This window comes from Sapajus apella, unplaced genomic scaffold (genome assembly GCF_009761245.1).
Source record: "Sapajus apella isolate SASKATOON/1434 unplaced genomic scaffold, GSC_monkey_1.0 scaffold2, whole genome shotgun sequence".
Lineage (NCBI taxonomy): Eukaryota > Metazoa > Chordata > Mammalia > Primates > Cebidae > Sapajus > Sapajus apella.
In genome coordinates this window covers 78,582,920-78,610,918 of record NW_022436942.1, presented here as the reverse complement: position 1 = coordinate 78,610,918, position 27,999 = coordinate 78,582,920, and the positions used below count along the sequence as shown (strand labels likewise).

At 54.1% G+C, this 27,999-nt stretch overlaps 1 protein-coding gene across 4 annotated transcripts; it reads left to right on the top strand.

Moving 5' to 3' along the window:
• MSI1 (musashi RNA binding protein 1) lies at positions 1-27,786 on the top strand. Of its 4 annotated transcripts, none has more exons than XM_032241636.1 (15): positions 1-142; positions 302-342; positions 904-985; positions 1,085-1,169; positions 4,431-4,472; positions 6,035-6,127; positions 10,085-10,133; positions 11,213-11,295; positions 12,040-12,157; positions 15,814-15,894; positions 17,520-17,576; positions 21,005-21,073; positions 22,524-22,678; positions 23,149-23,211; positions 26,001-27,786. In XM_032241636.1, the coding sequence occupies exons 1-14, from the start codon at positions 84-86 to the stop codon at positions 23,188-23,190; spliced, it is 1,056 nt and encodes a 351-aa protein (XP_032097527.1). In that variant the 5' UTR covers positions 1-83; the 3' UTR covers positions 23,191-23,211; positions 26,001-27,786. The 4 variants fall into 4 exon arrangements, with proteins under 4 accessions (XP_032097527.1, XP_032097516.1, XP_032097545.1 ...); XM_032241625.1 differs by having other exon boundaries at positions 22,491-22,678; XM_032241654.1 differs by lacking the exon at positions 17,520-17,576.
• Positions 27,787-27,999: the final 213 nt, after the last annotated feature.

The window sequence follows — 27,999 nt, the reverse complement described above, 5'->3', positions numbered from 1 at the left end:
CGCGCTCCTCATCTGCCCCGCGCCGAGCGCCGCCGCCGCCGCCGCCGCCGCCGCTCCGCTGCCCGCGCCGCCCGCGGCTCCCGATGGAGACTGACGCGCCCCAGCCTGGCCTCGCCTCCCCGGACTCGCCGCACGACCCCTGGTATGGCCCGGCCCGGCCTGCCTGGCCCGCGCCCGCCCCGGCCCCGCCAACATGGCCGATCCGGGTCGGGCCGGGCCTCCCCGGGGCCCGGGCCCGCGCCCCCTGCGCCCTGGCGCCCGGCGCTCACGCGGGCCCTTTGTGTCTCTCCTCCTCCCGCAGCAAGATGTTCATCGGGGGACTCAGTTGGCAGACTACGCAGGGTGAGCGAGCCCGGGAGCGCCCGCCGGCCCGGCAGGGTACCCCGGACCCCCCGGCGCCCCGGACCCGGACACCCCAGCCTGGCCCTGCGCCCTGCTGACCCCGGGCGCCCTCGCGCCCTCTTTCGCGCCCCGCCCGGGGACCCCGACAGCGCAGGGCGATCCGCGAGCGCACCCGGCCTGGCGGGTGGAGGGGAACAGATGAGGGGTTCAGGGGATATCGGGGGGTGGGCTGGGCCCCCGGGACCCGCCGGTGGCAGCGCCAACTCTGCTCGCACCTGCGGCTCAAACTTTTGTGAGGCTGCTCCCGGAGCGGCGGGAACCCGGCCGGAGCCGTCCCCCCTCCAGCCCAGCTCGGCCCTCGGCTTCCCCGGGCCCCGGTGGGCGCCAGGAGGCTCCGCGAGAACCGGGCGAGGGCGGTGGGGGGGCGGCGGCAGTGGAGAGCGCGCGGGCAGCTTGGCGCGGGGGCGGCCGGGCCGCTCCAGGGTCACCGGGGGCAAAGGACGGGGGAGGGGGGAAGGGCGCGGGGCCCGGGCTGGTCCGAAGGCGGGTGTGTGGTTACAGAAGGGCTGCGCGAATACTTCGGCCAGTTCGGGGAGGTGAAGGAGTGTCTGGTGATGCGGGACCCCCTGACCAAGAGATCCAGGTGAGCCCCTCACCCCCTCCTCCTGCTCCCGGCTCGCCCCCCTCCACCCGCCACTCACTGCCTTGTAACCATCTGCCTCTCCCTCACTACGGCGCGCAGGGGTTTCGGCTTCGTCACTTTCATGGACCAGGCGGGGGTGGATAAAGTGCTGGCGCAATCGCGGCACGAGCTCGACTCCAAAACAGTGAGTGGCCCTCAGGGCTTCAGGGGGTCCTTTGGGAGAGGGAGGCTGCCGGAGGAGAGGGTCAGGACTCTCCCCAGGGGACAGCTGGATGGGGTCCATGAAGAAGGAGGGAGTTCTTCTGAGTAAGAGGGCTGCCATGCTCTGAAACTTTGTCACTAGAGTTGGGGGGGAAGAGGGAGGAGAGAAATCCCGGCCTGAGATGAGATGCTACATCCCAAATCCCCTAGTCCTGGTGAGGGGAGAGGCAGCCGCCACCCTCTCCCTAGAAGTACTAATCATGATGCCCCAGAGCAGAGCTTGGGGTGGGGCTAGGTCCCTCCCCCAACCCAAATTGGGTGAGTCAGGGTAGCAGTGACCCACCCGGTGGCCTCTGTGAACTCTAACTAGTATTTGGCTCTGCGACACCCCCTCTTCATCCAGACCAATGGCAAAGCATCCCTGAAGCCCCCTCCCTCCCTCCTTCCCTCCTCCCCCGACTTTTGGTCCTTGCTTTGTGTGCAAGACAGGGACCTGCTTTGCCCACGGAGGGGATTTATGAGAAGGGCTCTGGCTTGCCTGGAAACAGCCCTTTGGAAGACTAGATCTTAGGAGAAGCTGCCTGGTTGGCATTCAAACTCCTGGAACATTTTCCTGTTGTCCCACAGCTCCTTCTTGTCTTAGACCCTGCAGGGGGCGCTGGCTTCAGGGGAGATGGGAAAGGAGAAAAGTCAGAGGAGGGGGTTACCCCCATGTGATGGGGGTGTCTGTCTGCCGGGGGCAGGGACAGTGTGGATCTCTTCTCTCCTCACTTCCCGGCTGTCCCCCAGCCCTGGGCCTCTCTGCTTGGGTCAGTCCCTGGCTCCTGTTTACCTGCAACAATAGCTGCTTGTGCCCAAGAATTTGTCAAATTACCGCCTGTCCCCAGCTCCTGTTATCTCTGCCCAGTGGCTCCCACTCCCGCTCGCAGTAATGAGCAAATGAGGCCAGGCCTCAACTTTGCCGGCTCTGAAAGGATCTTCTTGGCGCAGCCTGAGTGACCCAAGCCTGGAAATGGAGAGACAGTGGCCTATTGTTTTTGGTGATTATCTGCCATCAAGCTGCCTGTTCTCCTACCATCCCCTGTCCTCAGAATGCACTGATGGCTTCTGCAGTGCTCAGGAAGCTGAGATTTAGGGGCTGGGGGATGGAGGAGTGGAAGATTGATACAGGGGAAGAGAATGAGGGAAGAAGGAGGTCGAGATGAGTATCCTTAGGAGATGGGGCCGAGGAGGGCCAGGGCTTTGTCTGTGTTTGGCGTCCTCCGGCCTGGGAAAGGGGGTGGGAGGGACGTTTACTGTGGAGAGTCTATTTTGAGTTCTGACTTTCACCTTTTATTTATTTGTTGGGTTTTATTTATGTTGCCAGCTGTGAGTCACAGTGGAGGTGGGGTGTGTCAGGGATTGGGTGTGCGTGGGTCTGTGGTAACGTGGCTTGGGACTGTCTCCCCATCGGGGTCTGTGCAGGGGGACTGTTTGTTGTGTGCTGGTGGCCGGGGCAGCTGCTTCTGGGAGAAACAGAAGGATAAACATGTCCATAGAGGTATGGAGTTGAAACTTCAGACAGGAGAAACCGGCAGTTGTGATTTTCCCGGGAGCCCAGTGGGACTTGGCAGGAAAGGAGGCATTGCCCTAGCATGGATTTTGGAGGTTCCATCTCTGTGGACAGATTCCAGCGGGGGAGCCTATAAGAGGCTAGTTCCTGGTTCGTGCCATTCAGAGGGAAGCCAGAGCCAGTTGCCTAGAACGAGGCTGAGTTTTGAACAGAAGGAACTTTGGGAAAAGATAGATCTTCCCTGCGATTGGCTGGTGAACTTATGAATGACGTCCATCCATGTGGGTGGCAAAAAGCTCTGGCCTGACCTGGCCTGGTAGGCCCTGCATGGATCACAGTGTCTCATGCCCTGTCTTTTGCTGTTTGTCATACAGCTATAGTACCCAGGAGTACACCCAGATGCATCCTGATTTTTCCCTCTGGTTGTTCTGCCAAGGGCAAAGGTGACCTGCTGGTAATAGCACCTTTGTTTGTGCAATGAAGGGCAGTTCACAAAGGGCCGCTTTCACTGCGTTATCTCATCTGATTTCCCGAAGCTCCCCTGGGAAAAGCGGGTGTGATTGTCCCCACTTTGCAGATGAGGGAACTGAGGCTCAGAGGGTTCGAGTGCATTACCAAGATCACAGTCTTGGCAAGAGGCCCAGAGTTTCTAAGTTCAAGTCCCGTGCCCTTTCATGTCACCGAAGACTGCACTCTGCCTTGCCCCAAGCCTAGCTGCATTATCAGGGAGCTGTTTGCTCACAGCATCAAGGAGAGCTGTTTGATGTTGATAGTACTGGGAAAACAGAACCGAGCCTTCTCCTGATGGTTATGAACTCTGTCTTGTGGCCTTTTGCAGACAAAGAGCATTTGCATTTGCATTTTCAGGGTTTCCAAAGCCTGAATTGCATACCTTACCTAGATAGGTAGTCTGCGTGAAGTCAGTTACGAAAGGAAGGCCCTCAATTTACCTGATACTTGAAGGAATAAGACTTGGCTTACCTTTTTTTGTTTTTGTTTTTGCTGTGAGCTAGACACCCTGCCAAGTGCTTTGTATGCATTATCTCCAATAATCTGCTGATGACCCTTTGAGGTGGGCGTCATTATTTGCCCATCTTGCAGGTGAACTTGACCCTGACATTCAAAGAGGGGAAATAACTTATCCATGGTCTCACAACTGAGAAGCAGTTGGATTTGAACCCAACAGTGGGATGTTGGGGTCTAAATGCTTAACTGGCCGGGCGCAGTGGCTCACGCCTGTAATCCCAGCACTTTGGGAGGCTGAGGCGGGTGGATCACCTGAGGCCAGGAGTTTGAGACCAGTCTGGCCAACATGGCAAAACCCCATCTCTACTAAAAATACAAAAATTAGGTGGCTGTAGTGGTGCATGCCTACAATCCCAGCTACTCAGGAGGCTGAGGCAGGAGAATCACTTGAACCCGGGAGGTAGAGGTTACAGTGAGATGAGATCATGCCACTGCCCTCCAGCCTGGGCAATAGAGCGAGACTCTGTCTGAAAAAAATGAAAATAAAATAAAATAAAATAAAATAGGTGCTTAACCACTATTCTCTCCTCTTAGAGGCTTTTGGGGTTTCTGGCACCTTTGTGTCCTGGGAGGAGAGAGGTCCTGAGGGCTGAAGGCTGGCTGTGTGGTCACGATTCTGAAAAGTGCGATAACCAAGACCCCTTTTACCTCTCTCTTTTCTTGTAGATTGACCCCAAAGTGGCCTTCCCTCGGCGAGCACAGCCTAAGGTAGGTGTGTCTATGTCTGGGAGGAGTTCTCTTACTGCAGGCAATACTGGGTAGTGATTTTCCCAGTATTCCCTGCTCTGGAAGATGCTTCTGGAACCTCTACTTGGAGTGTTTGTGGAATGGGCTGGGCTGGGAAGAGGGGATTCTTGAGGTCCTTGCTCTGTGGCCTGAAGACACTCCACTTGAGCTCTGGGGCAGACTGGAGAGGGGCTTGGGTGTGCTGGGAGAAAGGGGAGCTACTCCGAGGATTCATCGCCCTGTATTTGAAGCCTACAGTAGAGTTTAGAGCCTCAGTCTAATTCCACCATCATAGGCCACAGCCCTGACGCCCAGGCCTCTGGAAGTGAAATACAGGACAGACTTAGACCCCGAGGCCGAGCTACCGTCAGGCTAGGCAGCGACACTTTGGTCCTCCCAGTCACCCTTCGCAGAGGTAGAGGGGACCACGGACTCTGTCACCTGCTGTCTTTCAGTCTAGATGTCTCTGGATGCTTTCTCAACACTCTTACCCTGGTGCTCTGGCGAGTTCTCCGACTGAGAGGGGCAAGGTGTGCCGAAGATGGATTTCTGAGCAGTTGAGCCATACAGCACTCAAAAAATTTTGGTGCAGGGCAGGGGCCTAAGAATCTATTCCACGCCACAGGGCAACTAGCCAGGTCTTCATTTTGAAGTGACTGAATATAGAGGGCAGGAGGAAAGACTGGTCACAAAACAGGGGGTCAGGACCCCTGAGTTTACTGACTTATCCTGGGTCCTGGGATGAGGGCCCTCTCCAGGAGAGCTCCGTCTCTCCCTCTGCCAGGTGGAACTAGAACTCTAGGATTCTGAGCCTGTGAGTTCCATCAAGGCCCCCAGCTCCTGCCAGGGCTGAAGGAGAGGAAGAATTTTGGGAGACAGGAAAGGGGCATCTCTGGAAGGGTCCAGTAGAGGGCCTGAAAGCAATTATGGAGCAGGTATTTGAAGGAAGCCGCACCAGGGAGCACATGGTCGGAATTGGGTTAATTCCATTAAGCAGTTTGGTGACAGAAGGTGCTTTAGTGTTAGGATGGGGCTGGGAATTGCCGCGGATTAGCCATGCGCTCCTGGGGTAATTAGGACCATGTGTTCTTCCTAAAACAGGGCTGGGGCCACGGGGCTGCCAGAGGTTGTGTTGGGAGGAGGTTGATGAGGAAAATGTCGGCTTTCAGCTCAGGGAGACTCTGTGATGGAGCATGGGGGTTCTCCCAGGAGGGCCAGTGGGGTCTTAGAGTTAGGCCGTGGGTCTGGGTCACCGGCCTGCCCCCTGCCCTGTGTTAGTCCTTAGGGAAGGCATTTTCTGGACTTAGTCCCTAGGGAGGGAGGCAGGAAGGAGGCACATTCGAGCCAGCCAGGGTGTGGGTGCACAGCTGCCCATGACAGGCCTAGAGGCGGGGGTCCAAGAGGGAGCCTGGGGGGGCACTTTCAAGAGGCTGGGGCCACAGAGAGCTTGTCAGCTGGCATCCTGGCAGGGGGGCTCGAGCCCCTGCTGGTGGCAGTAGGCCACAGGACTCAGATGCCCACTTTCTCATTCCCTCCCCTAACAGATGGTGACTCGAACGAAGAAGATCTTTGTGGGGGGGCTGTCGGTGAACACCACAGTGGAGGACGTGAAGCAATATTTTGAGCAATTTGGGAAGGTGGGTTTAAACTGGGGGCGCTCGCTGCTGGAGCTGTGAGTGCGCTGTAGAATGGGGCAGTCGAAAGCTGGACCCAGCCAGGTCATTCAATTCCTGCCAAAGATGAGACGGGGCTGGGTCCTGCTGTGTGTGGGGGGAGACGAGGCAATCCACCTTGCAGCCTCCTGGCTCATCTGTGAGCCTCAGACTCTGGACTTCCCTAGGGACAGGGAAGCCACACAGTAGCTGGCCCTGTTGTTGCCCTTCCACTGTATTTTTCTCTTGCTTATCTTCATTCTCCCAAGGGAGGCAGCGCTCCGGCAGCCAGTTCAGTCAAGTCACCCCGTGGCCCCCTGGGAGTCTGCGCCTGTCCAGGTCACGGGCTATTGAACCCTTCCCCACTCCTTTCTGGCGAGGATGATAAGGAGGCAATAAATATGACTCCCAAGTTCTCTCGGTACCCTATTTGCACAGGTGGGGAGCTTGGAGCAGGAGCTGGGGGGGCTGCTGGTCCCCTGGGTATTGTGGGGAGTTGATGAGAACACCCTGAATTCCTGATCAGGAATTGAGGGTGTTTTATTTGAAGATTTAATTTCTGGGCCTCTGAAGAGGTAGAAGTTGTGGCGACATCAGACAATAGGGTGTCCTCTGAAAGGGGAACAATGTGAACTTTGGGGTCCCATACGGAGATGGCAGAGAGGGGCCTAGGTTTGAAGTCTTAGGAGGGAAAGAGGGTTGTTTTGCTTGGGGCAGGGGTGGCTGGTCTTTCTTTTCTTAGGTGAGACAGGAGAGAGACTGGGTCTCCACTTTCCCATCAAGACACTTCGAGTCACCCCAGGCAAGCCAAGGGGAACGTGGCCTGGGAAATGGGCCTGGGATTGTGTGTGTGGGGAGGTGTCCCCTGGCCGGCGGAGGCTGGTGGTGTGGGGGACCAGAGGCCTCGGCTTTGGTGCCTCGGTGGGCACCTGGGTCAGGGAGGAGGGCAGGTCGAGCGGGTCCGGGCCCCAGAGGGCAGGGCGCTCCTGGGAAGCAGCAGGCCCGGCTCGGCTGCGGCGGGGTGTCTTTGTGTCTGAGCGCCGAGCATTAGAGCTCGCACTAATCTGATCCAGCAGCTGTGATTGGAGGCCGCCTGCCCCCGGGGCCGGCGTTGCCATGGCAACCGGGCCCCAGGAGAAGCCGTCAGCGGCCGCGTCTTTTGTTCGGGCCTAAATCGGCGTTGGCATGTGAAACCGGCCCGGGGAGGCCAGGGGGAGCCGGAGAATAGGCTGCCAGGGAGCGAGGGGGACAGCCGGGAATGCCAAGGGCCCCGCGGCAGGGGGCCCCCCGCCCGGATCGAGGGGCCGCTGCCGAGGGGGGAACAATGGTCAGCCGCCATGGCTGCCACTCAGGCTTAGCGGCCGCCGAACTTGGCGGCTCGGCTCCCACTGGTCAGCGGGCCTCGGCTGCCTCCCCTCCCCCGTCCGATCCCCCCTGCCCTCGGGTTCCCATGGAGACCAAAGCCTATTAAGGACATTGGGCGGGGAGCCTCCCTTCCCTCAGCTGGCCCCAGGAGGGGACACCAGTGGGGGTAACCTGGACCCCCAGCCATCTTCCTTGCCCCCTGCCCTGGCCTCAACCCCACTGCCCCACTGGGGGCCTCTCCAGCCAAGGCCCAGGTTGAAGGGTGTAGCGGGGCCAGGGATGGTGGCCTTCCTTGCAGGGTTGGGTGGAGGAAGGCAGAAAAGGTTGTGGATTTGGGCAGAGTCCATTTGTGGGTCAGGCAGGGACTGGGAGCTGTAGGATTAGGGAGCAGAGTGTGTCTGGTTCTTCCCTTCATTTCATTCATTCATTCAAAAAATGATTGAGCTCCACTCAAGGTAGTAGGATTCAGTAGGATGGCGATCATTGCCCTAAATGACACAGACGCTGTCCTCATGCAACCTTCAAACCAGTAGCATCGGGCTGCTCTCTCTCCAGCTTTGCATCGCTCCCCGGTATAACTATGGGCAAGTCCCTCCCTTGTATAGATAACAATGATAGCTATTATTTATTAAGCACTTACTGTATCCCAGGTGCTGTGAGTTAAGAGTGTTACATGCACTGTCTCATTAAATCCTCCCATAGCCAGGCTCAGTGATGAGCACCTGTAGTCCCAGCTACCAAGAAGGCTGAGATGGGAGGATTGCTTGAGCCTAAGAGTTCAAGACCAGCCTGGGCAATGTAGTGAAAACCCATATCCAAAAAAAAAAAAAAGTGTCTTTCATTTAACTTCAGCCTGTGAGTGTGAGATAGACACTGTTATGCCTATTTCGCAGATAAAGAACCAAAGTGAGACAGACAGCAAGTCACCTGCCCAGGGTTACCCAAGCAGCAAATGCAGGATCCAGGATTCCAGCTCACACCTGTCCTACCCAAAGCCTGTGTTTTGATCACAATCATTTTTTCTGGGTTTCTGATTTTCCATTGGTTAAGCAAGGGGTGGGGAAGATGTGCTGAGCCTGAAATGACTGTCCTGTTTGGATGGTGAAGTTGATTTGGGATTGGGACTCAGATTGGGTCCATAGGATGGGAGTGAGAGTGTCACTCTGCTGCCTGGGCCCCAGTGCAGGGAGTGCTTTGAGAAGAGCGATGTCATGAGATTCTCCAGGGACCTTGTTGCCTCCTGGCTTAGTGGGGTCCTGGTTCTCCCAGTGGGAGTGAAGGCCCACTGTAGCTTGATGCCCAAGGAGAGCTAGAGGATCACTGTAGTTCAGGGTCTTTAATGAGGCAGGGGAGGGCCTTTAGAAGGTGGATGATGGGGTCAGGCGCGTTGGCTCATGCCTGTAATCCCAGCAATTTGGGAGGCTGAGACAGTGGATCACTTGAGGCCAGGAGTTCAAGACCAGCCTGGCCAACATGTAAAACCCCGTCTCTACTAAAATATAAAAATTAGCCAGGAGTGGTGGCATGCACCTGTAATCCCAGCTACTCAGGAGGCTGGGGCAGGAGAATCACTTAAACCTGGGAGGTGGAGGCTGCAGTGAGCCGAGATCGTGCCATTGCACTTCAGCCTGGGTGACAGAGTGAGACTCTGTCTCCCAAAAAAAGAAGGTGGATGATGGGCCTGGAAGTAGAGGGAAGGATCTGGTAACCCGTAGCTTGAGAGAAGCTTTTTTTTTTGTTGTTATCTTTTGGCTGTCTGGCCATTTGGGAGAGGGTTGGGGCCTGGAGTAGAATTGGGTTGGGTATCAGAGGCAGCCCCTGATTTATACCAAGCGTGACTCAGACCTTAGCTAAGAAAGAGGGCAAGGAGGAGGTACCAGATGCAGGCAAAAGGAAGGTGCCCCAAGGCCTTTGGCGTCCCGTGTATGCAAGGGGTACCTAGAGGAAGTCACAAGAGTGGACTGGGGTCCAAGAGAAGATGGATGATGTAGACCCTCCCCCTTCCCCAGTCTCCTTCCCCTCCCCCAGTCATTGGGAGGCAAGCAACCCAGGCACTGAACTCTACTTGCTTTAATTACAGCCTCTAGCAAAAGGAAACCTCAATTAGAGGAAAAGATCTGTACCCGGAGAGGGGAGTCCAGTCTGGTTGCTGCCCTCCTGACCTTTTGCAAAAAGGGATGAGGCTTTTGCTTCCCCATCTCACCATTTTCCTCCCCCCACATGTTTCCTTCTCTAGCATCTTCTCTGTGCCTCCCCAGGTTGGTCAAGGTCTTGCTGTGTGACCTTGGGCAGGCAATTTCACCTTTCTGAGCCTATTCACTACACCATGGGGCTCTTACCATGCAAGGAATGTGGGGAGGATGTTGGAGCTTAATAAATGCAGGCTGGTCCAATGAGATTATGGTGATTGAAAAGGGGGCACTATGGCATTCAGTGGGGTTGCAGAAGGAAAGTTGTCCCCTGCGCAGGGAGCAGGTTTAAGGTCAAGTCTGGAGTGGGCAGGAGGGCAGTGGGTTCCTCGGTCGTGGCAGGTTCCCCTGGTGTCTGCTGGGTCCTCCATGGCAGACTGTGTTTCAGGTGGACGATGCCATGCTGATGTTTGACAAAACCACCAACCGGCACCGAGGTGAGTGTGGCCCCTCCCCCTTCCCAGGCTGGGCCCCGTGGTCAGCCAGGGGGCTGCAGGTCACAGCTGCCCTTTCATCTCGTCTCCTGACATCCTATCCCCCAGGATCTGCGTCCTCTCCTGGGTCTGGCCTTACAGAAGGCTTTTGTCCTGCCATTTCCTGTGCTAGAAACTTGCCGAATTGCAGACACCCGAGAGGAACAGAGTAGTACCCCCCGCCCCCTGCAACCCACTGAGACTCTCGCCCACACCCTAGTGCTGTCTGCCTCTGCTGGAGCTTACCTTGTCCCTGGTAACCAGAGCTTAGGCCAGGCTGCCCAGGGTCAGGCTGACTCCACAGCCCCAGGCAGACACCTCTTGCCCAGCCCTCAGCCCTCTTGCCTCTGAACCTGTGAGCGTCCGGGCCACACCATGTGCGCTGCCTGGCTTTTTTCTCCCGAGGGCCTTACCTTTTGAGAAACCCCTTTCCAGCCCCTGGGGCACCCCCAGGAGGAGACAGCGTTGTTTCTCCAGTTGTTTTGGGGGCTTTTAGTCCATTTTGGGAATGGGGTATGTGCTGTGTGTGTGTATATATATCTGTGTATAAGGGCGTGTCTGTGCCTAAATATCTGTGTATATTTGGTATGTCAGGGTAACTGCACATGTAGAGCACCCCAAGAGTCTGTGTGATATGCAGGTACCTAGGTGTGTGCATGTGTGTATATGTGTGTGTCTGTGTACATTTGTATGTTTGGACATGTACACCTTTGCGTAAGTTTAAATGAGTGTGCATGTGTGTTCTTTCTTCCCTTTTTGGAAAATACCCGAGGACAAGAAAAAGCATGTTGAGTGTATTCTCATCACAGCTCTACCACTTTCTAACTTGCTGTGTGACCTTGGGCAAATTACTTCACTTATAACTTGGGGCTTGAAACCCTGTGTCAGTGGGTAGCTGAGAGGCTTCCGGGCTGTGAGCAGAGCCTTTGATTAACTCTCAGTCACCAGAGAGAGAGGAGCAGGGGTATTGGTATGACCCGGGGTTGGGTTTTGACCCTGCGCTCTGGTTCTGACCTTGCCTTTGTCCTTTGTCCAACTTCTAGGGTTCGGGTTTGTCACATTTGAGAGTGAGGACATCGTAGAGAAAGTGTGTGAAATTCATTTTCATGAAATCAACAACAAAATGGTGAGTTGGGACCGGGCATGGTGGCTCACGCCTATAATCCCAGCACTTTTGGGAGGCTGAGGTGGGCGGATCACTTGAGGCCAGGAGTTCTAGACCAGCCTGGCCAACGTGGTGAAACCCCATCTTCTACTAAAAATACAAACATTAGCTGGGTGTGGTGGTGTGTAATCCCAGCTACTTGGGAGGCTGAGGCAGGAGAATCACTTGAACCCAGGAGGCAAAGTTTGCAGTGAGCTGAGATCGTGCCACTGCATTCCAGCCTGGGCAACAGAGTGAGTGAGACTCTGTCTAAAAAAAAAACATGGTGAGTTGAGACTGGATGGAGCGAGATACAGGGAAGACTGGGGCTACTAGGAGCCTGCCAGTGAAGCGCCGAGTTTCTAAAGGCAGGCAGAAGGGCTCGGAGTAAGTGGAGGCAGAGCCAGTTCTCCTACCCTCTGAAAACCTAGATAGGGAAGCAGTGTCACATGGTAGTTAATCAGGCTGATGACTTCCCTTCTCTGAGCCTCAGTTTCCGCATCTGTCAAATGGGAGTGGAAAAGCTCCTCTATCATAGTATCGGTGTATGTGTTCATTGAACAATTGTATGCAAAGCCATTTATACAGACCCTAGCACATAGTGAGCGCTCCATGAGTGGTAACCATGAAATTGCTTTCAGATGGACGATGAAATTAATAAAGAGGAACAAGAAGGATAATGACCCTAGCTCTGTAGGAAAGACTCACCGCCAGGTCTCATTGCAGGTGGAATGTAAGAAAGCTCAGCCAAAGGAGGTGATGTCGCCGACGGGCTCCGCCCGGGGAAGGTCTCGAGTCATGCCCTACGGAATGGACGCCTTCATGCTGGGCATCGGCATGCTGGGTATGCGCGAGCCTGCGCCTGCGGCTTCTTTCTGCCGGAACTGCTCCCAGGGCTAGCAGGGGCTGTGTCTTTCTGCCGGAACTGCTCCCAGGGCTAGCAGGGGCTGTGTGGGTGTTGCACCTCCTCTGTGGTCTGCCCTCCTCCAGTCTGAGTCATTGGGCAGGGTGGGGACTAGGGATCGGTCGGGTCTAGCAGTCCTACCCAAGGTGGGGTGATTTGGTTGGGGGGTGCTGCCCTCTGGTGGTGGCCAAAAAAAAGGTCCAATCATATTAATTGGTCCTGTCAATCTGACTAGGCTCTCCTCCATCCCTCCCTCCATCTGTCCATTCCTCCATCCATTCATTCATCCAGTACACAGTTATTGAGCAACTCTATATGCCAGACATTATGCCAGGAATTGCAACAATGACTTTCCTTGGGGCTTTACAATCTGGCAGGGAAAACAAGTAAGAAGATAAATAGATTTCAGATGCAGAAGTGTAGGGTGCCGAGGGAGTGTGGTCATAGGGAACTTGACCACGACGTGGAGTGGTCAAAGTGGGAAAGGAAGTTACATTTGAGTTGAGTTTGCGGGTAGAGTAGGAGCCAGTTATGGGGAGGCTGGAGAGAAGGGAAGGGGAAGTGTTCCAGGCAAAGGGAACAGCATTTGCAAAGGTCTTTGGAGGGGCAAAAGGAAGGCTGCCTGGTCTCATTCATTCAAGTAACACTTATTGAGCAACTTCTGAGAAGCAGAACCTGCTCTCATGGGGCTTTCCTTCAAGTGAGAGACAGCAATAAATAGGCACTGCCACTACAGAGTGACTGGAGGCCGTGGGGGCCCCAAGGAGGCATCTAAACCCACCTGGAGGCTGGGGAGACTTCCTGGAGGAGCTGAAGGCTGCTATGAACCTTGAGAGCTGAGCAGGATTCAGCTGTGCTTTGGATGTAAGACTGAGGGTGGTAAATCTGAGTTTGGCCCCCAGGAAGCTCAGAGGCTCCCTGTGGAGATGAGTACACACAGAACCAGAACAGTACAAGGGGGTCTTTATGCCAGGCATGGGGGAGGGGTGCACAGAGAGGTACTCTGGGAATTCAGAGGAGGGGGCACAGTGTGAGCTAGAGGGTCGGAAGTGGGGAGGCGAGCAGCCTCCAAATAGGGCACAGTCTTCCTTGAAGTTTTTCTTCTTTCTTTATCATGTTATTTGTGTTATTTGGAAGTAATTCCAAACTCACAGAGGAGTCGAAAAAATAAAATAGTACAAAGAACATCCGTTTGCCCTTTTATCAGATTCACCTGTTCTTAACATTTTGGCCCATTTTGCTTGATCAGTTTTACTCTATGTGTATATATGTGTGTGTATATGTGTTTGCAAATATGTAGGTACACATGTATACACACAAACACAAACACACACACTTGCGGTTTTTCCCTGAATCATTTGAGGGCTGGTTCCATGCCTCATGGCCCTTTACCCTTTGATGCTTCCTAGGATTAGGGGTATTCTTTCATATAACCATAGTTTAGTTATCAGCTTCCTAAGTTTATAATTGATACAATATTTTTTTTTTTTTTTTTTTTTTTTTGAGACGGAGTTTCACTCTTGTTACCCAGGCTGGAGTGCAATGGCGCGATCTCGGCTCACCGCAACCTCCGCCTCCTGGGTTCAGGCAATTCTCCTGCCTCAGCCTCCTGAGTAGCTGGGATTACAGGCACGCACCACCATGCCCAGCTAATTTTTTGTATTTTTAGTAGAGACGGGGTTTCACCATGTTGACCAGGATGGTCTCGATCTCTTGACCTCGTGATCCACCCGCCTCGGCCTCCCAAAGTGCTGGGATTACAGGCGTGAGCCACCGCGCCCGGCTGATACAATATTTTTATCTAATCTACTCTGTTTTCCAATTGTATCAATCAATTGATGCAATAATGCTCTTTTTTGTTGTTGTTGTTGTTTTTTGTTTTTTTGGTAGAGACAGGGTCTCACTATGCTGCCCATGCTGGTCTCGAACTCCTGGCCTCAAGCAGTCCTCTTGCCTCAGCCTCCTAACGTGTTGTGGTGGTAGGCATGAGCCACCAGGCCTGGCCAGACCCAGTAATGCTCTTTATAGAATATTTTTGTCCTTCAGAAGAAGATCCAGGCTAGAATCAGGTATTGTAGTTAGTTTACCTGTCTCTTTCACCTTGTTTTAAATAGAACATTGAGAAAGTTTTCTTCTAAGGTGATTCATGAGCTGGTTTCACCCCCTAATTAAAAGGTGGAAAAAGAAAGATAGAAATTCTCTAACAAATAGTGAGATTGGTGCTTAAGAGGCTTGTAGCCAGTCAGCTCTGAATTTCAACCTTAATTGCATCATTATTGCGATTTGATTTTTCTCTGAGAAGACAGAAAATCAGCCGCCGGAAGCAGTGGCTCACGCCTGTAATCCCAGCACTTTGGGAGGCTGAGGTGGGCGGATCACGAGGTCAGGGGTTCGAGACCAGCATGACCAACATGGTGAAACCCTGTCTCTACTTAAAAATACAAAAATTAGCCGGGCCTGGTGGTGTGCACCTGTAATCCCAGCTACTCGGGAGGCTGAGGCAGGAGAATCACTTGAACCTGGGAGCTGGAGGTTGCGGTGAGCTGAGAGTGTGCCATTGCACTCCAGCTGGGGCAACAGAGCAAGACTCTGTCTCACCAAAAAAAAAAAAAAAAAGAGGGAAGACAGAAAGTCAGCACTTAAATAAATCATTGCTACCCATTCTGTATTTCACGCCCCCCAACCAAAAAAAAATCACGAGCACTTTCTGGCCAGGTGTGGGGGCTCACGCCTGTAATTCCAGACAAGGCAGAAGGACGACTTGAGGCTAGGAGACCAGCCTGGACAACATAGCAAGACCCCATCTCTACAACACAAATTAAAAATTAGCCAGGCATAGTAGCACACGCCTTGTAGTCACAGCTACTGGGGAGGCTGAGGCAGGAGAATCACTTGAGCCCAGATGTTTGAGGCTGCAGTGACCTATGATTGTGTGATTGTGCCACTCTGTACTCCATCCTGGGCAAAAGAGCAAGATCCTGTCTCAAAAAAAGAAAAAATCATGCTATAAGTTCAGATAATGATCATCAGTACTAAGAGAAAAACCAAGGTAACATGATAGAGTTTGTAACGGACGGAAAGGAGGACTCCTATGGGAAGACGTTTTAGAGTCTTGCACGATGAGAGGCACTCAGACATGTGGTCATCTGGGAAGAGTGCTCCAGGCAAAGGCACCAGCATGTGCAAAGGCCCTGAGGTGGGAATGAGCTTGGCAACCCTGAAAAACAGCAAGGAAGCCATTTGTGGCTGGAGCAGAGGGAGAGAGGGGCAGAGTGCAGGAGACGAGGACCAAAGGGAAGCAGGAGCCAGAGTGCAAACAGCGTTGGATTATTCTTAGCCAAAAAGTGTCACCTTTCAGAGCCTCAGTTTCCTGTCTGTAAAATGGGGCTCCTAGCAGTACCTACCTCTAAGGCAAATTTAACAGGATAATAGTGTGCAGTGCGCTCAGCACAGGGCTTGGCATGAAGGTATTTGGAAGGTACAGCTATTATTCAGGATGCAGGAAGGCAAGGGGGCATGAGTGGCTCAGGTCCTTCTCCATGAGAAGGATCTGCCCTGTGGATGAGGCATCTGACACCGACCCCTTACCCCATCAGGTTACCCGGGTTTCCAAGCCACAACCTACGCCAGCCGGAGTTATACAGGCCTCGCCCCTGGCTACACCTACCAGTTCCCTGGTAAGTTCTGCTTGGTATCCCTCTGCTGCCAGCATGCCCCTGGTTCCTGGGCAGTCTGACTTCTCAGGGTGGTGTCTGGGGGTGCATGGCTGGGGGTCTGCCTGCTGGAGGCTTGGAAGGAAGGGCATGTCTGAGGAAGGAGGGCCTCTCCCCACCCATCCCCCCATCCCCTCCCCAGAAGCTGGGGACAGGAGCTCCCAGCGTGGCCCTGCATGGCACCGTTCTCTCCCAGGCCATCTTCTGCCTGCCTCCTGCCTGTCTTTCCTCCCCACCCAACTCCGGGGTTGCCACTTCCACCAGAGAGGGCATCAGGCTTGTAGTGGGGACCTCTCCGAGGGCCGCTGTTGGTTGCATCATCACGAGCTCCTAGAATGACCAGGCTCTAGGCTAAGCCCTTTCAAGTTCAGACACAGTACTATGCTGAGACCCCAGATGCTGAAAAACAATTGAGAAGCAGGATCATTCCCACTCTCGTTTGTAAGCCAACGTAAAGATAACACCAGACCTGGTGTTACTGTCAGGAAGCCCAGCAAAGCTCTGGACTTCACCATGCGGTTTTCTTTGAAACAGGAAATACCAAACTTAGGCAAGGCTATTTATTTAGTATCTTATTTATTTGGAGGGCCCCCTAAGCACTTACGTGCTCTGCCCCAGGGCTGTTGAGCTTGGAGAACTTTGTGTTCGTGATGTTGCCTAATTCTCCAAATAATCTCACGGAGGAAGCCTGCGTCTCCTCATTTTAGAGATGAGGACATAGGCTCAGAGAGGAAGAATGGCAAGCTAAGATGAGCCAGCTAGGAAGTGGCAGAGCTGGGACCTGAACCCAAGCCTGACCTATTCTACCTATTCTAGGGCCATTACTTTTCATCAGGCTGCCTCCTCCGCAACACACACACACACACACACACACACACACACACACACACACACACATATAAACACATATATACACACATACACGCACACACATACACACATGAGAAGAGGAGGATTCTGGGAGATGTTTTTGGTACAATCCTAAGCCTTTTAGAGACACCCGCGGCTGGGCATGGTGACTCACCCCTGTAATCCCAGCACTTTGAGAGGCAGATGGGAGGACGGCTTGAGCCCACAAGTTTGAGCTCAGCCTGGGCAACATAGTGAGGCTCTGTCTCTACGAAAAAATGGAAAGGTTAGCCAGGCATGATGGTGTGTGCCTGTGGTCCCAGCTACTCAAGAGGCTGAGGTGGGAGGACCACTTGAGCCCAGGAGGTCGAGTGTGTAGTGAGCTGTGTTCATGCTACTGCACTCCAGCCAGGGCAGCAGAGTGAGACCCTGTCTTAAAAAAAAAAAAAAGGAAAGAAAGAAAAAGAAAAGAAAAGAAGGAAACAAACACCTGGAATCCAGCCCTGCCCCGTGCCTGGGGTATAGGTGGCAACTCTGCTCTCTCTCTCTCTCTCCCTTCTCTGTCTGTCTCCTTGCCCTCCCCTGCCTGCTGGGAACTGTGCTGTCCCCTCCCTAGCTCTTGGGTCCCGTGCATGGCCTGTCTCCTCACCCAGTGTCCCTGTGGGTGCATTTGTCCTCCCTGGGCCATGGCCGAGGGGCCTCCCCTGCTTCTTCCTAAGCTGTTTTACGTTTCATTTTAGAATTCCGTGTAGAGCGGACCCCTCTCCCGAGCGCCCCAGTCCTCCCCGAGCTTACAGGTCAGTCGCTCGGATTTTGTATACCTTTCAGGCCACATGGGGAGAAAGAGAAGGGGCCCAGGGAGCTTCCTGGGGAAAGCTAGCGGGATCCTTTTCTCCTGCCCGCCAGCCCTCCGGCTGTGGGGAAACAGCAGACTGTGCCTGGGCACTGGCCAGTCTGGGCGGCGACATGGCCCTTAAGGGTGGGGCATAGGGCCAAGCCAAGCAGATGGAGGCAAAGTCACTCATTCATCCATTTGGCAAATATTTATCTAGCACCTCCCATGTGCCAGGCTCCATGGAGGCTCTGGGATCCTGCAGTGAACAAGCCAGGGTCTCAAACTCATTGCAAAGTGGGCCGGGCAGGGATGCCTGCACACCGGCGTGGGCATACCTGCACTCGGTGCCAGCCAACTCTTGCCGGGAGGGAATACAGACTCACTATGCTCAGAACTCATTTTTTTCCAGAGATGCCAGAAACCTGGCTTTTGCTTTCGTATGAATTTTTCCATTATTTTTCAGTGTTGGCAACAGATTCCAAATGTTTAAAACACCATGAGCCAAATGAAATATTGCCAAGGCCTGAATCCAGCCCTCGGGTGATTTCTGGGCAAGTGGGTGAAGGTGACAGGGGCCCGTTTCCCTGGCTGGAACCTTCCCTCAGGCCAGCCAGTTCAGCTTTGGGGCTAGCCGTGAGCCGAGGAGACAGCAGGCACGTGGGGTGGGCTGCAAGGGATTTCTCTGTCCCACCTGCTTCTCCCCCACCCCACCCAGACTCTCCCCTCAACCTGGCCATGTGTGGAAGACGTGAGCATGGATACTGCTTTAGATAAGACTTTCCTTCCAAGGGGTGCTCAGGGTTCCCCCAAAATGGGGCAGAAGAAGAGAAACCTGGAGTGAAGGAAGGGGAGGGAGGAGAACGCTAGAGGTGCAGGTGCAGAGGCTCTTCCCTGAAAAGAGGGAGAGCTTGACCAGTAACTGTGGGGGTGGAGGCTGGAAGGAGGCCCTCATTACTCGTTTAAGAACTATGTGTGCTGGGCGCCGTGGCTCATGCCTGTAATCCCAACACTTTGGGAGGCCAAGGCAGGAGGATCCCTTGAGGCCAGGAGTTCAAGACTAGCCTGGGCAACATGGTGAAACCCATCTCTACTAAAAAATAAAAAAACTAGCCAGGTGTGGCAGTGCGTGCCTGTGGTCCCAGCTACTTGGGAGGCTGGGGTGGGAGGATTGTTTGTGCCTAAGAGGTGAAGGCTACAGTGAGCCAAGATTGCACCACCACACTCCAGCCTGAGCGACAGAGTGCTATGTGTTAAGGACCTACTGTGCACAGGATGCTCTGACAGACCTGGGGGACAGAGCAAGGATAAGACAGAGGCAGGCCCTGACCTCACAGAACTCGCAATTTAGAGAGGGCGCAAATACTGTAGAAATAAGTCATTCTTTACAGTGTGGTAAGTGCATGCTTGGGTTGGTGCCTCTGACTTCATGGAAATGCCTAAGTGAGCCAAAAACCAGATTTCAGAGCCCAGTCCCTGGCCTTAAAGAAATGACAGAAGAAATGTCCCCTTTAGATATATCTTGGCAGGCAAAGGAGGAGGTTCAAGGATCAACAGTGCTTGGGCATCTGGGCTCTGAACTTTTCCCACCTTGGAGAAAAGGAGACTTGGGTGGTTTTTCATGCACTCAATAATTTTCATTGTGCCAGACACCACTCGAGGCACTGGAGACACAACAGTGAATGAGATGGACAAGGTTCCCGCCTTCCTGGAACTGATATTCCAGAGGAAGGAGACAGCAATAAACAAGTAAACAGGCCGGGCGCAGTGGCTCACACCTGTAATCCCAGCACTTTGGGAGGCTGAGGCGGGCAGATCACTTGAGGTCAGGAGTCCAAGACCAGCCTGGCCAACATGGTGAAACCCTGTCTCTACTAAAAATACAAAAATTAGCTGGCTGTGGTGGCTCATGCCTGTAATCCCAGCTCTTTGGAACCTGTGGCAGGCAGATCACCTGAGGTCAGGAGTTCGAGACCAGCCTGGCCAACATGGTAAAATCCCATCTCTACTAAAAATATTTTAAAAATTAGCTAGGTGTGGTGGTGCATGCCTGTAGTCCCAGCTACTCAGGAGGCTGGGCCAGGAGAATCACTTGAACCTAGGAGGCAGAGGTTGCAGTGAGCTGAGATCATGCCACTGCAGTCCAGACTGGGCAACAGAGCTAGACTCTGTCTCAAAAAAAATTAAAATCAGGTAAACAAGGAAAGATTCCCCAAGTATTCCCAAAGCAAGTAATATTTTTGGGCTGGGTGCTGTGGCTCATGCCTGTAATCCCAACACTTTGAGAGGCCAACACTGGAGGATAGCTTGAGGTCAGGAGTTCGAGACCAGTCTGGGCAACATAGCAAGACCCTATCTTTAAAAAAATAATAATTTTTTAAAAAAGATATTTTTGGAGGGTGAGAGGTTCCATGAGGAAATTAAAGCAGGGAAATGTGCTAAGGCATGAGGGTTGGGGACAAGGGGCTGCCTTAGTGGAGGTATCAGGAAAAGCTTCTTAGAGGAGGTGACATCTAAGTGAGAAAGAGCCCCCACTGAATGACGTTTTTAGGAAAGACTCTCAGCAGGGGGTGCTCACCTCTCAGCCCTGGGGAGCGCCAGGCTCAAGCCACTGGGTGTTTTAAGCAGAGACCCTTTCTACTCCTTCAGCAGTTATTAAACACCTGCTGTGTACAAGGCAGGGTTCTAGGTGCTGCAGAGGTGAAGATGATGGCAGACAGAAAACAAGGGGATAGTGCCTGTATCTGAAGAGGCGATGGCAAAAAAGAGGCTGGGGGGATTCGGGGGAGGCAGCGGTCATTTCTGGGTGGTCAGGGAGGCCCTTGGGAGTGCTTTCAGGGAACAGGGGTGAGGGAAGCAGGACAGTCAGCAGAGGGTGTGGTGCAAAGCTGTGGCCTCAGTGGGAACCCAGCCTCAGCCTGACCCCTGGGGCGCCCTACCTGGAGGCAGCAGACCTGGGGGGCTGTCCCCTGTGTCATTCCGTCACTAACTGTCATTGGCTGGGCTGGGAAGAGGGACATGAGCTCTTGGGCATCTCTGGGCCAAGTGGCCCCCGTTTTACCAAGGGCACCCTGGAGAAGGGGGCAGCTGTGGGCAACCTTCATAGCTGCTCAGGCTTGGGTGCCCTGCCCCACCCTCCATGAGCAGTCCAGGGGAGAAACTGAGGCTCAGCTGCTCACTGGGAAGCTGTCCTCTCACCCACCTTTCTCCATCCATGCCACAGGTCAGAACACAGATGGTGGCCCATGGTAGCCTTTTCTGCCTTGACCCTGGGGCTACATGGACCCCTCCAAGGTAGGGCCAGGCTAGAGAGGCTCTGCCTAGAAGGTAGGGCCTTCTTCACCCTTCCCCCCCCTCGCCACCACACTGACGTGCCCATCCCTTTCCTTTCAGCCATTCCTCTCACTGCCTACGGACCAATGGCGGCAGCAGCGGCCGCAGCAGCTGTGGTTCGAGGGACAGGTGAGCTTCCCTGGGGTGCAGGAAGAGAGATGAGGAAGCACAGGGATCAGAGAAGTCCAGAGGAGGGGAGGTGGCCACTGCCACCCCTTTGCAGAGGGACACTTGTTCATTCACTCAAGTATCAACCGATGACCTGCTCTGTGCTGGGCGTCATGTTGCATGAGCAAGTCAGCCAGCAGCAAGACTGACAGGCTCAGCCGGGCGTGGTGGCTCACGTCTGTAATCCTAGCACTTTGGGAGGCCGAGGTGGGCAGATCACCTGGGGTCAGGAGTTCCAGAGCAGCCTGGCCACTGTGGTGAGACCCTGTCTGTACTAAAAATATAAAAATTAGCCGAGTGTGGTGGTGCACGCCTGTAATCCCAGCTACTCGGGAGGGCGAGGCAGGAGAATCGCTTGAACCTGGGAAGTGGAGGTTGCGGTGAGCCGAGATCACATCTCTGCACTCCAGCCTGCGCAACAGAGCAAGACTCCCTCATCTCAAAAGAAAAAAGATGGCCAGGCGCAATGGCTCATGCCTGTAATCCCAACACTTTGGGAGGCCAAGACAGATGGATCACCTGAGGTCGGAGGTAGAGACCAGCCTGACCAACATGGAGAAACCCTGTCTCTACTAAAAATACAAAAATTAGCTGGGCGTGGTGGCACACACCTGTAATCCCAGCTACTTGGGAGGCTGAGGCAGGAGAATCACTTGAACCCAGGAGGCAGAGGTTGCGGTGAGCCGAGATCGTGCCATTGCATCCCAGCCTGGGCAACAAAAGCGAAATTCCGTCTCAAAAAAAGAAAAAAAAAAGACTGACAGGGTCTCTGCCTTCCAGGGCTTGCAGCCTGGTGGTGGCGTCAGGTATTAAAAAGGCAATAATGCTGATGGCTGATGCTGCTGCTCTCAGGGGGTATCTGGTACCAGAGGACCTCCCAGCTGGGGCCTCTAGGAAAGGCCGGGAAGGCTTCCAGGAGGAAGGGCCTCCTAACTTTGCATTCAAAGGCAAAGAGGAGGAACAATGTTTCTGGTTGAGGGAATAGCATATGTAAAGGCTTGGGGACCAGTAGGTGGGGAGAGTGCCGAAGTGGGGAGTGAAGAAAGGAGGCAGGAGGAACTGGGGTGCTGGGGAAACAGTGGAAATTACAAGTAGCAGAGGGACGCAGGTCAGGGTTTAGAACGTGCATTCAGCTGCCCGGTGGGGAGAGGTTGGGAAGGGCCTTGGGAGAGGAGGCTGCTGAGTGGTCAGATGAGATGATGGGGGTCAGGGCTAGGGGTGACTGGGTGGATGGGTGTGGGGAGATCTCCAGGAGATAGGCCCACAGGAGTTGCTGAAATGTGGGGGTCCAGGCTAGAGCAGGTGGGACAGGCTTGGTGGGTGCCGTGGGGTGGCAGAGGGTGCCGGGGCTATCATTGTCTTCTTTCTGGGTTGCCAGGCTCTCACCCCTGGACGATGGCTCCCCCTCCAGGTTCGACTCCCAGCCGCACAGGGGGCTTCCTGGGGACCACCAGCCCCGGCCCCATGGCCGAGCTCTACGGGGCGGCAAACCAGGACTCGGGGGTCAGCAGTTACATCAGCGCTGCCAGCCCCGCCCCCAGCACCGGCTTCGGCCACAGTCTTGGGGTGAGTGGCCAGGCCTGGTGGCCCCCACCTCACCCCTCACACCTTGAGAGACCCCCAAGTTGGGGAAGGGAGAGACCATCTTTGTCTTTGGGGGCAAAAGGAGGGTGGGGGAGGATGAACGGAGTCACTACGGAAAACAGTGGGGTCTCTCATTCATTCAGTGGACACTTAGTCATCACCTCTGAATGCCAGGCATAACGGGCTCTAGGTGCAAATGAGGCATATGGTATCTCTGCCTGCAAGGAGGTTCAATTCCAGCCCAGGGTGCCCTGGTTTTATCCAGGGTGCTGGTTATATGCAGATTCCCTGGCCCTCTGTTGGAGAATCTTTGAGCAGACCTTCGTTGGGGGTGATCCAGGCCGGTAGAGAGGGGCCTGCGCCTCACCGCGGATTTCCTGCAGAGAGAGAAGGAGCCCCTGGCCTTTCTCTACTTTCCCAGGAGTCTAGGAGTCAAATTCTTTCCTTTTCAGGGCCCTTTGATTGCCACAGCCTTCACCAATGGGTACCACTGAAGCAGGGGACGGTGGCAGGAGGTGAGGATGTGGGGAGGGGTGGGTGGCAGGGTAGCACTGAGGAAGCCTGTCCTGGGCCATTGAATCTGGGACATGGGCCCCATCCCTGCCTTCAAGAACCCACAGTCCCAGGGGAGACAGATCTTTATAGCAGCTGTGGTCAGTAAACATGAAAAGCTGCTCAACCTACTCCATTTAAACACAGAAAGCAAAGCAACAGTACAGCTTCACATTCCGCCTATCAGATTGGCAATGATTCTTCTTCTTGTTATTATTTTTGAGACAAGATCTCGTTCTATTACCCAGGCCTCCTGGGCTCAAGGGATCTTCCCACCTCAGACTCCTCCTGAGTAGCTGGGACTACAGGCACACGCCACCATACCTGGCTAATTTTTTTTGTGGAGACAAGGTTTCGCTGTGTTGCCCAGGCTGGTCTCAAACTCCTGGACTCAAGGGATCCTCCTGCCTTGGTCTCCCAAAGTGGTGGGATTACAGGTGTGAGCCACCAGGCCAGGCCACAAAGATTTTTTAAGATCTTTTATTATTATTATTATTATTATTATTTGAGGTGGAGTCTCCCTCTGTTGCCCAGGCTGGAGAGCAGTGGCACGATCTCAGCTCACTCCAACCTCCGCCTCCCGGGTTTAAGCGATTCTTCTGCCTCAGCCTCCCGAGTAGCTGGGACTACAGGCCCATGCCACCACACCCAGCTAATTTTTGTATTTTTAGTAGACGGGGTTTTCACCATATTGGCCAGGCTGGTCTCAAACTCCTGACCTTGTGATCCACCTGCCTTGGCCTCCCAAAGTGCTGGGATTATAGATGTGAGCCACAGCACCCGACCTATTATTATTTTTTTTAGCTGGAGTCTCACTCTATCGCCCAGGCTACAGTGCAATGGTGCAACCTTGGTTCACTGCAACCTCGTCCCCTGGGTTCAAGCTATTCTCATATCTCAGCCTCCCGAGTAGCTAGGATTACAGGCGTGTGCTACTATGCCTGGCTAATTTGCGGGTTTTTTTTTTTTTTTTTTTTTTTCTTTTAGTAGAGACAAGGTTTTACCATGTTGGCCAGGCTGGTCTCAAACTCCTGACCTCAAGTGATCTGCCCTCCTTGGCCTCTCAAAGTGCTGGGATTACAGCCGTGAGCCACTGCACCCAGCCCTATTATTATTATTTTTAATAGAGACAGTCTCACTGTCACCCAGGCTGAAGTGCAGTGTGCAACCTTGTCTCCTGCGTTCAAACTATTTTCGTGTCTCAGCCTCCCGAGTAGCTGGGACCACAGGAGCATGCCACCATGCCCGGCTAGTGTTTTTTAAATTTTTTATAGAGATGGGATCTCACTATGTTGCCCAGGTTGGCTTGAACTCCTGGCTCAAGCAGTCCTCCTCTGCCTCAGCCTCCCAAAGTGCTGGGATTATGTGTACAGTGGTGTAGTATACAGCTATCAAAACAGGATACCTTGGCCGGGCCTGGTGGCTCACGCCTGTAATCCCAGCACTTTGGGAGGCTGAGGCGGGCGGATCACCTGAGGTCAGGAGTCCGAAACCAGTCTAGCCAACATGTTGAAACCCCATCTCTACTAAAAATACAAAACTTGGTTGGCACGGTAGTGCGTACCTGTACTCCCAGCTACTCAGAAGGCTGAGGGCCAAGAATCACTTGAATCTGGAAGGCAGAGGCTGCAGTGAGCCAAGATCAGGCCACTGCACTCCAGCCTGGGCAACAGGGTGAGACTCCATCTCAAAAAATAAAAAAAAAACAGGATACCTTGACTTGTGGGACTGTGTACATGGCCATCACAGGGTCTATCCAGTTATGGGAGACGAGACCATTCATTCACCCATTCATTTATGAGCCCTATTCCAGGAAAGAGGGATGAGCAAGACAGACAAATTCCTCTCTATTTCACAGGACAAAAATCAAGTGAATATATGCGATAATTCCAGAATGTGCGTGAGAGGGTTATTTTAGATGTGGGGTTCACAGAAGGTATCTCTGAGAAGGTGACATTTGAATAAATCCATCCATTCAAAATCTGGGGAAAGAGCCATCCAACCGGGGAACAGAATGTGCTAAGTCTGTCTGGGTGCGGTGGCTCACATTCATAATCCCAGATCTTTGGGAGGCCAAGGCAGGAGGACGTCTTGAGGCCAAGAGTTTGAGACCAGCCTGGGCAATATGGTGAATCCCCATCTCTGCTACAACAACAAAAATGAGCAGGGTGTGTTTGCCTTCACCTGTAGTCCTAGATACTACCTGTAATCCCAGATTCTCAGGAGGCTGAGGCAGGAGGATTGCTTGAGCCTAGGAGGTTGAGTTTGCAGTGAACTATGACCGCTGCCACTGCACTCCAGCCTGTGCAACAGAGCCGGACCCTGTCTCTAAAAAAATAATAAAGTAGCCAGGCGCGGTGGCTCACGCCTGTAATCCTAGCACTTCGGGGGACTGAAGCAGCTGGATCACCTGAGGTGAGCAGTTCGAGACCAGCCTGGCTAACATGGCAAAACCCCGTCTCTACTAAAAATACAAAAATTAGCCAGCCGGGCGCAGTGGCTCATGCCTGTAATCCCGGAGGCTGAGGAAGGAGAATCGCTTGAACCTGGGAGGTGGAAGTTGTAGTGAGCCAAGGTCGCGCCACTGCACTCTAGCCCGCTTGTCGGGAGCCAGACTCCCATCTCCAAAAAAAAAAAAAAAAAAAAGCAAAGCCAAGAAAGAAAGTGGGTAGTGAACAAAGCTCCTTAGAGGGAACTAGGGAAAACTGCGCGTGTCCCGGGAGCCCCCATAACCTCCCCGCTGTGTTCCCAGCGCCCCAGCCTGCAACTGACTGAGGACCGCGAGTGAGCCAGCCAGGGGGCGGGAGACCTCAGCCGCAGCCGCCGCCCCCTCCCCCGCAGCGACTCGGACCCGCTACTGCCTGCCCCCCACTCCCCGGGCCCGGCCCCTGCCCTGCCGCCCCCGAAGGCGTCTGGCTCCCTTACTAACGTCCCCCTCTTCCGCCCTCGCCCCGGCCCTACCTGCCCCTCTCCCGGCCCCACCCGCTTTTATTTATTTTGGATTAGCCGGTTGCCCCCCCAGCCCTCTGGTCCACCCCTCTCGGGTCTGCGCCCCTCCCTCGCTGCCTCGCCCCCCTAGGACCGCCCCCTCCCCAACAGGCTTTGGATTTGTGCATAGCTAGAGTGAAGGCGGAGGGAGCCTGCTACAGGCCGCAGGCCGACCCCTGTTTTTTATTCTGATTTTCCCCTCCTTTGCTCTTTCCTTTTTTTTTTTTTTTTTTTTTTTTAAAAAAAAAAGAAACTGTTTTTAAACTATTTTTAGGTTTGTGAATGTGAAGCCCCAGGCCGCAGGGGGCAAGGGGCCAGGTGCCCCCCACCAGCTGAGAACAAAGTATCTATCTGGGTGTGGGCCCCTGGCCGCCTCCCTCCAGCCCTGGAGAGGAGGGCAGGGCTGCGGGGAGGTCAGGCCGAGCCCCTGGAACCATCCCGTCCTGTATCATATGTAAATACTGTGAGGTGATGCGCCCACCCCTCTCGAAGGCCCTTGGGGGTGAGGGGCTCCCCCCTCCCCCGTTTCTGTCCCCTCAGACACCGTTACTGTAAGCTTGCAGGCCTCAGCTGTGGCCGCGGCAGGCCCGCTCTCTCAGGCCCTCGGGGTCAAGGCCTTGGTTGGGCCTGCCCACCCCAAAAACCCGATGTGGGGGCGAAGGGCGCGGGAAGAGAAAGGCTTGCCCGAGACACTGCTGGACGGGAATTAACTCTCCAAAGTGCTCCCCTGCCCCTACCTAGGTTGGGTCTTCGTGGTTTCTGCTCTGAGCCTCTCCCCCTTCCCCCTCGACCTCCGCCATGAGTGGGCACCAGGGGACGCTCTGGCGAGGGCAGCCCCTAGGGGAAAGCAAAGGGCGTCTCAGGGAACCCCCACATTCTCTCACTGACGTTCCCCACCAGGATGACCCCACAGCCAGTGTCCCTTGGCAGCCCCTCACCCCAGAGCCCCCTTCTAGGAAAAAGAGAGGCTCCGGGCGTGGGGCCTTCATGAACAGTGGCCTGGCTGGCGTGGCAGGGCCGAGGCCCACCCACTGCCATCCCCCTTCTCTGTGTCCCTGTCCCCCAGGTCTGAGGCCCAGGGCCCCAGCTCTCTTCCTCAGCATCGCCCCACCCGGAAACCCGGCCTTTGGAGAGTTAATTGTCTGTGTGAGGTGCTTAACCTATCAGCCCTGAGAACACAAAGCAATAATCTTTGTTACTGAGATACGCAGCGGTTCGTGTTTTGGTTTTTTTAATGTTTCCTAATAAAAGAGAAGCTGCATTTTATTGGTTTTTATTTTTAATTTTCTACATATTTGAGCTGAGTCCTGAGACACTTAGCTCCCCCTCTCCCATCCCCTCACCCTTCCACCCTGCTGGGCCCCACCACGGGCCCAGGACCCTGGAATTCCGTTTTCTGATTTGTTTGGGATTTTTTTTTAAAGATGTTACATGGTGTTTCCAAGCCAGCAAGTTACCACCCTCCGGTGTCTCTTCTCTCCACATCTGTAACTTCTTTTTCCAGGTTTTATTTTCAGTTTTAAATTCCTAATAAATTATTTGAAAACGGTGCTGGGCTTGTGAGTGTCTTGTGTCTCTGTGCATTCAAGGATACCTTATTTTCCTGCTGTAGGGATGGCAGGACTCACCTCCATCCTCTTAGGGTCCTGTCTGGGTCCAAGAATTAAACTGACATAAAGTAGATGAACAGGGACAGGTGTGGTGTCTCATGCCTGTAATCCCAGCACTTTGGGAGGCTGAGGTGGGTGGATCACTTGAGGTCA

Excerpts from the sequence above, each read along its gene's own strand:
- MSI1 (XM_032241625.1), top strand. The coding sequence starts at position 84 with ATGGAGACTGACGCGCCCCAGCCTGGCCTCGCCTCCCCGGACTCGCCG. Across the intron at positions 1,170-4,430 it reads ACGAGCTCGACTCCAAAACA|ATTGACCCCAAAGTGGCCTT; the intron begins GTGAGTGGCCCT and ends CTTTTCTTGTAG. Across the intron at positions 17,577-21,004 it reads AGTCCTCCCCGAGCTTACAG|CCATTCCTCTCACTGCCTAC; the intron begins GTCAGTCGCTCG and ends CTTTCCTTTCAG.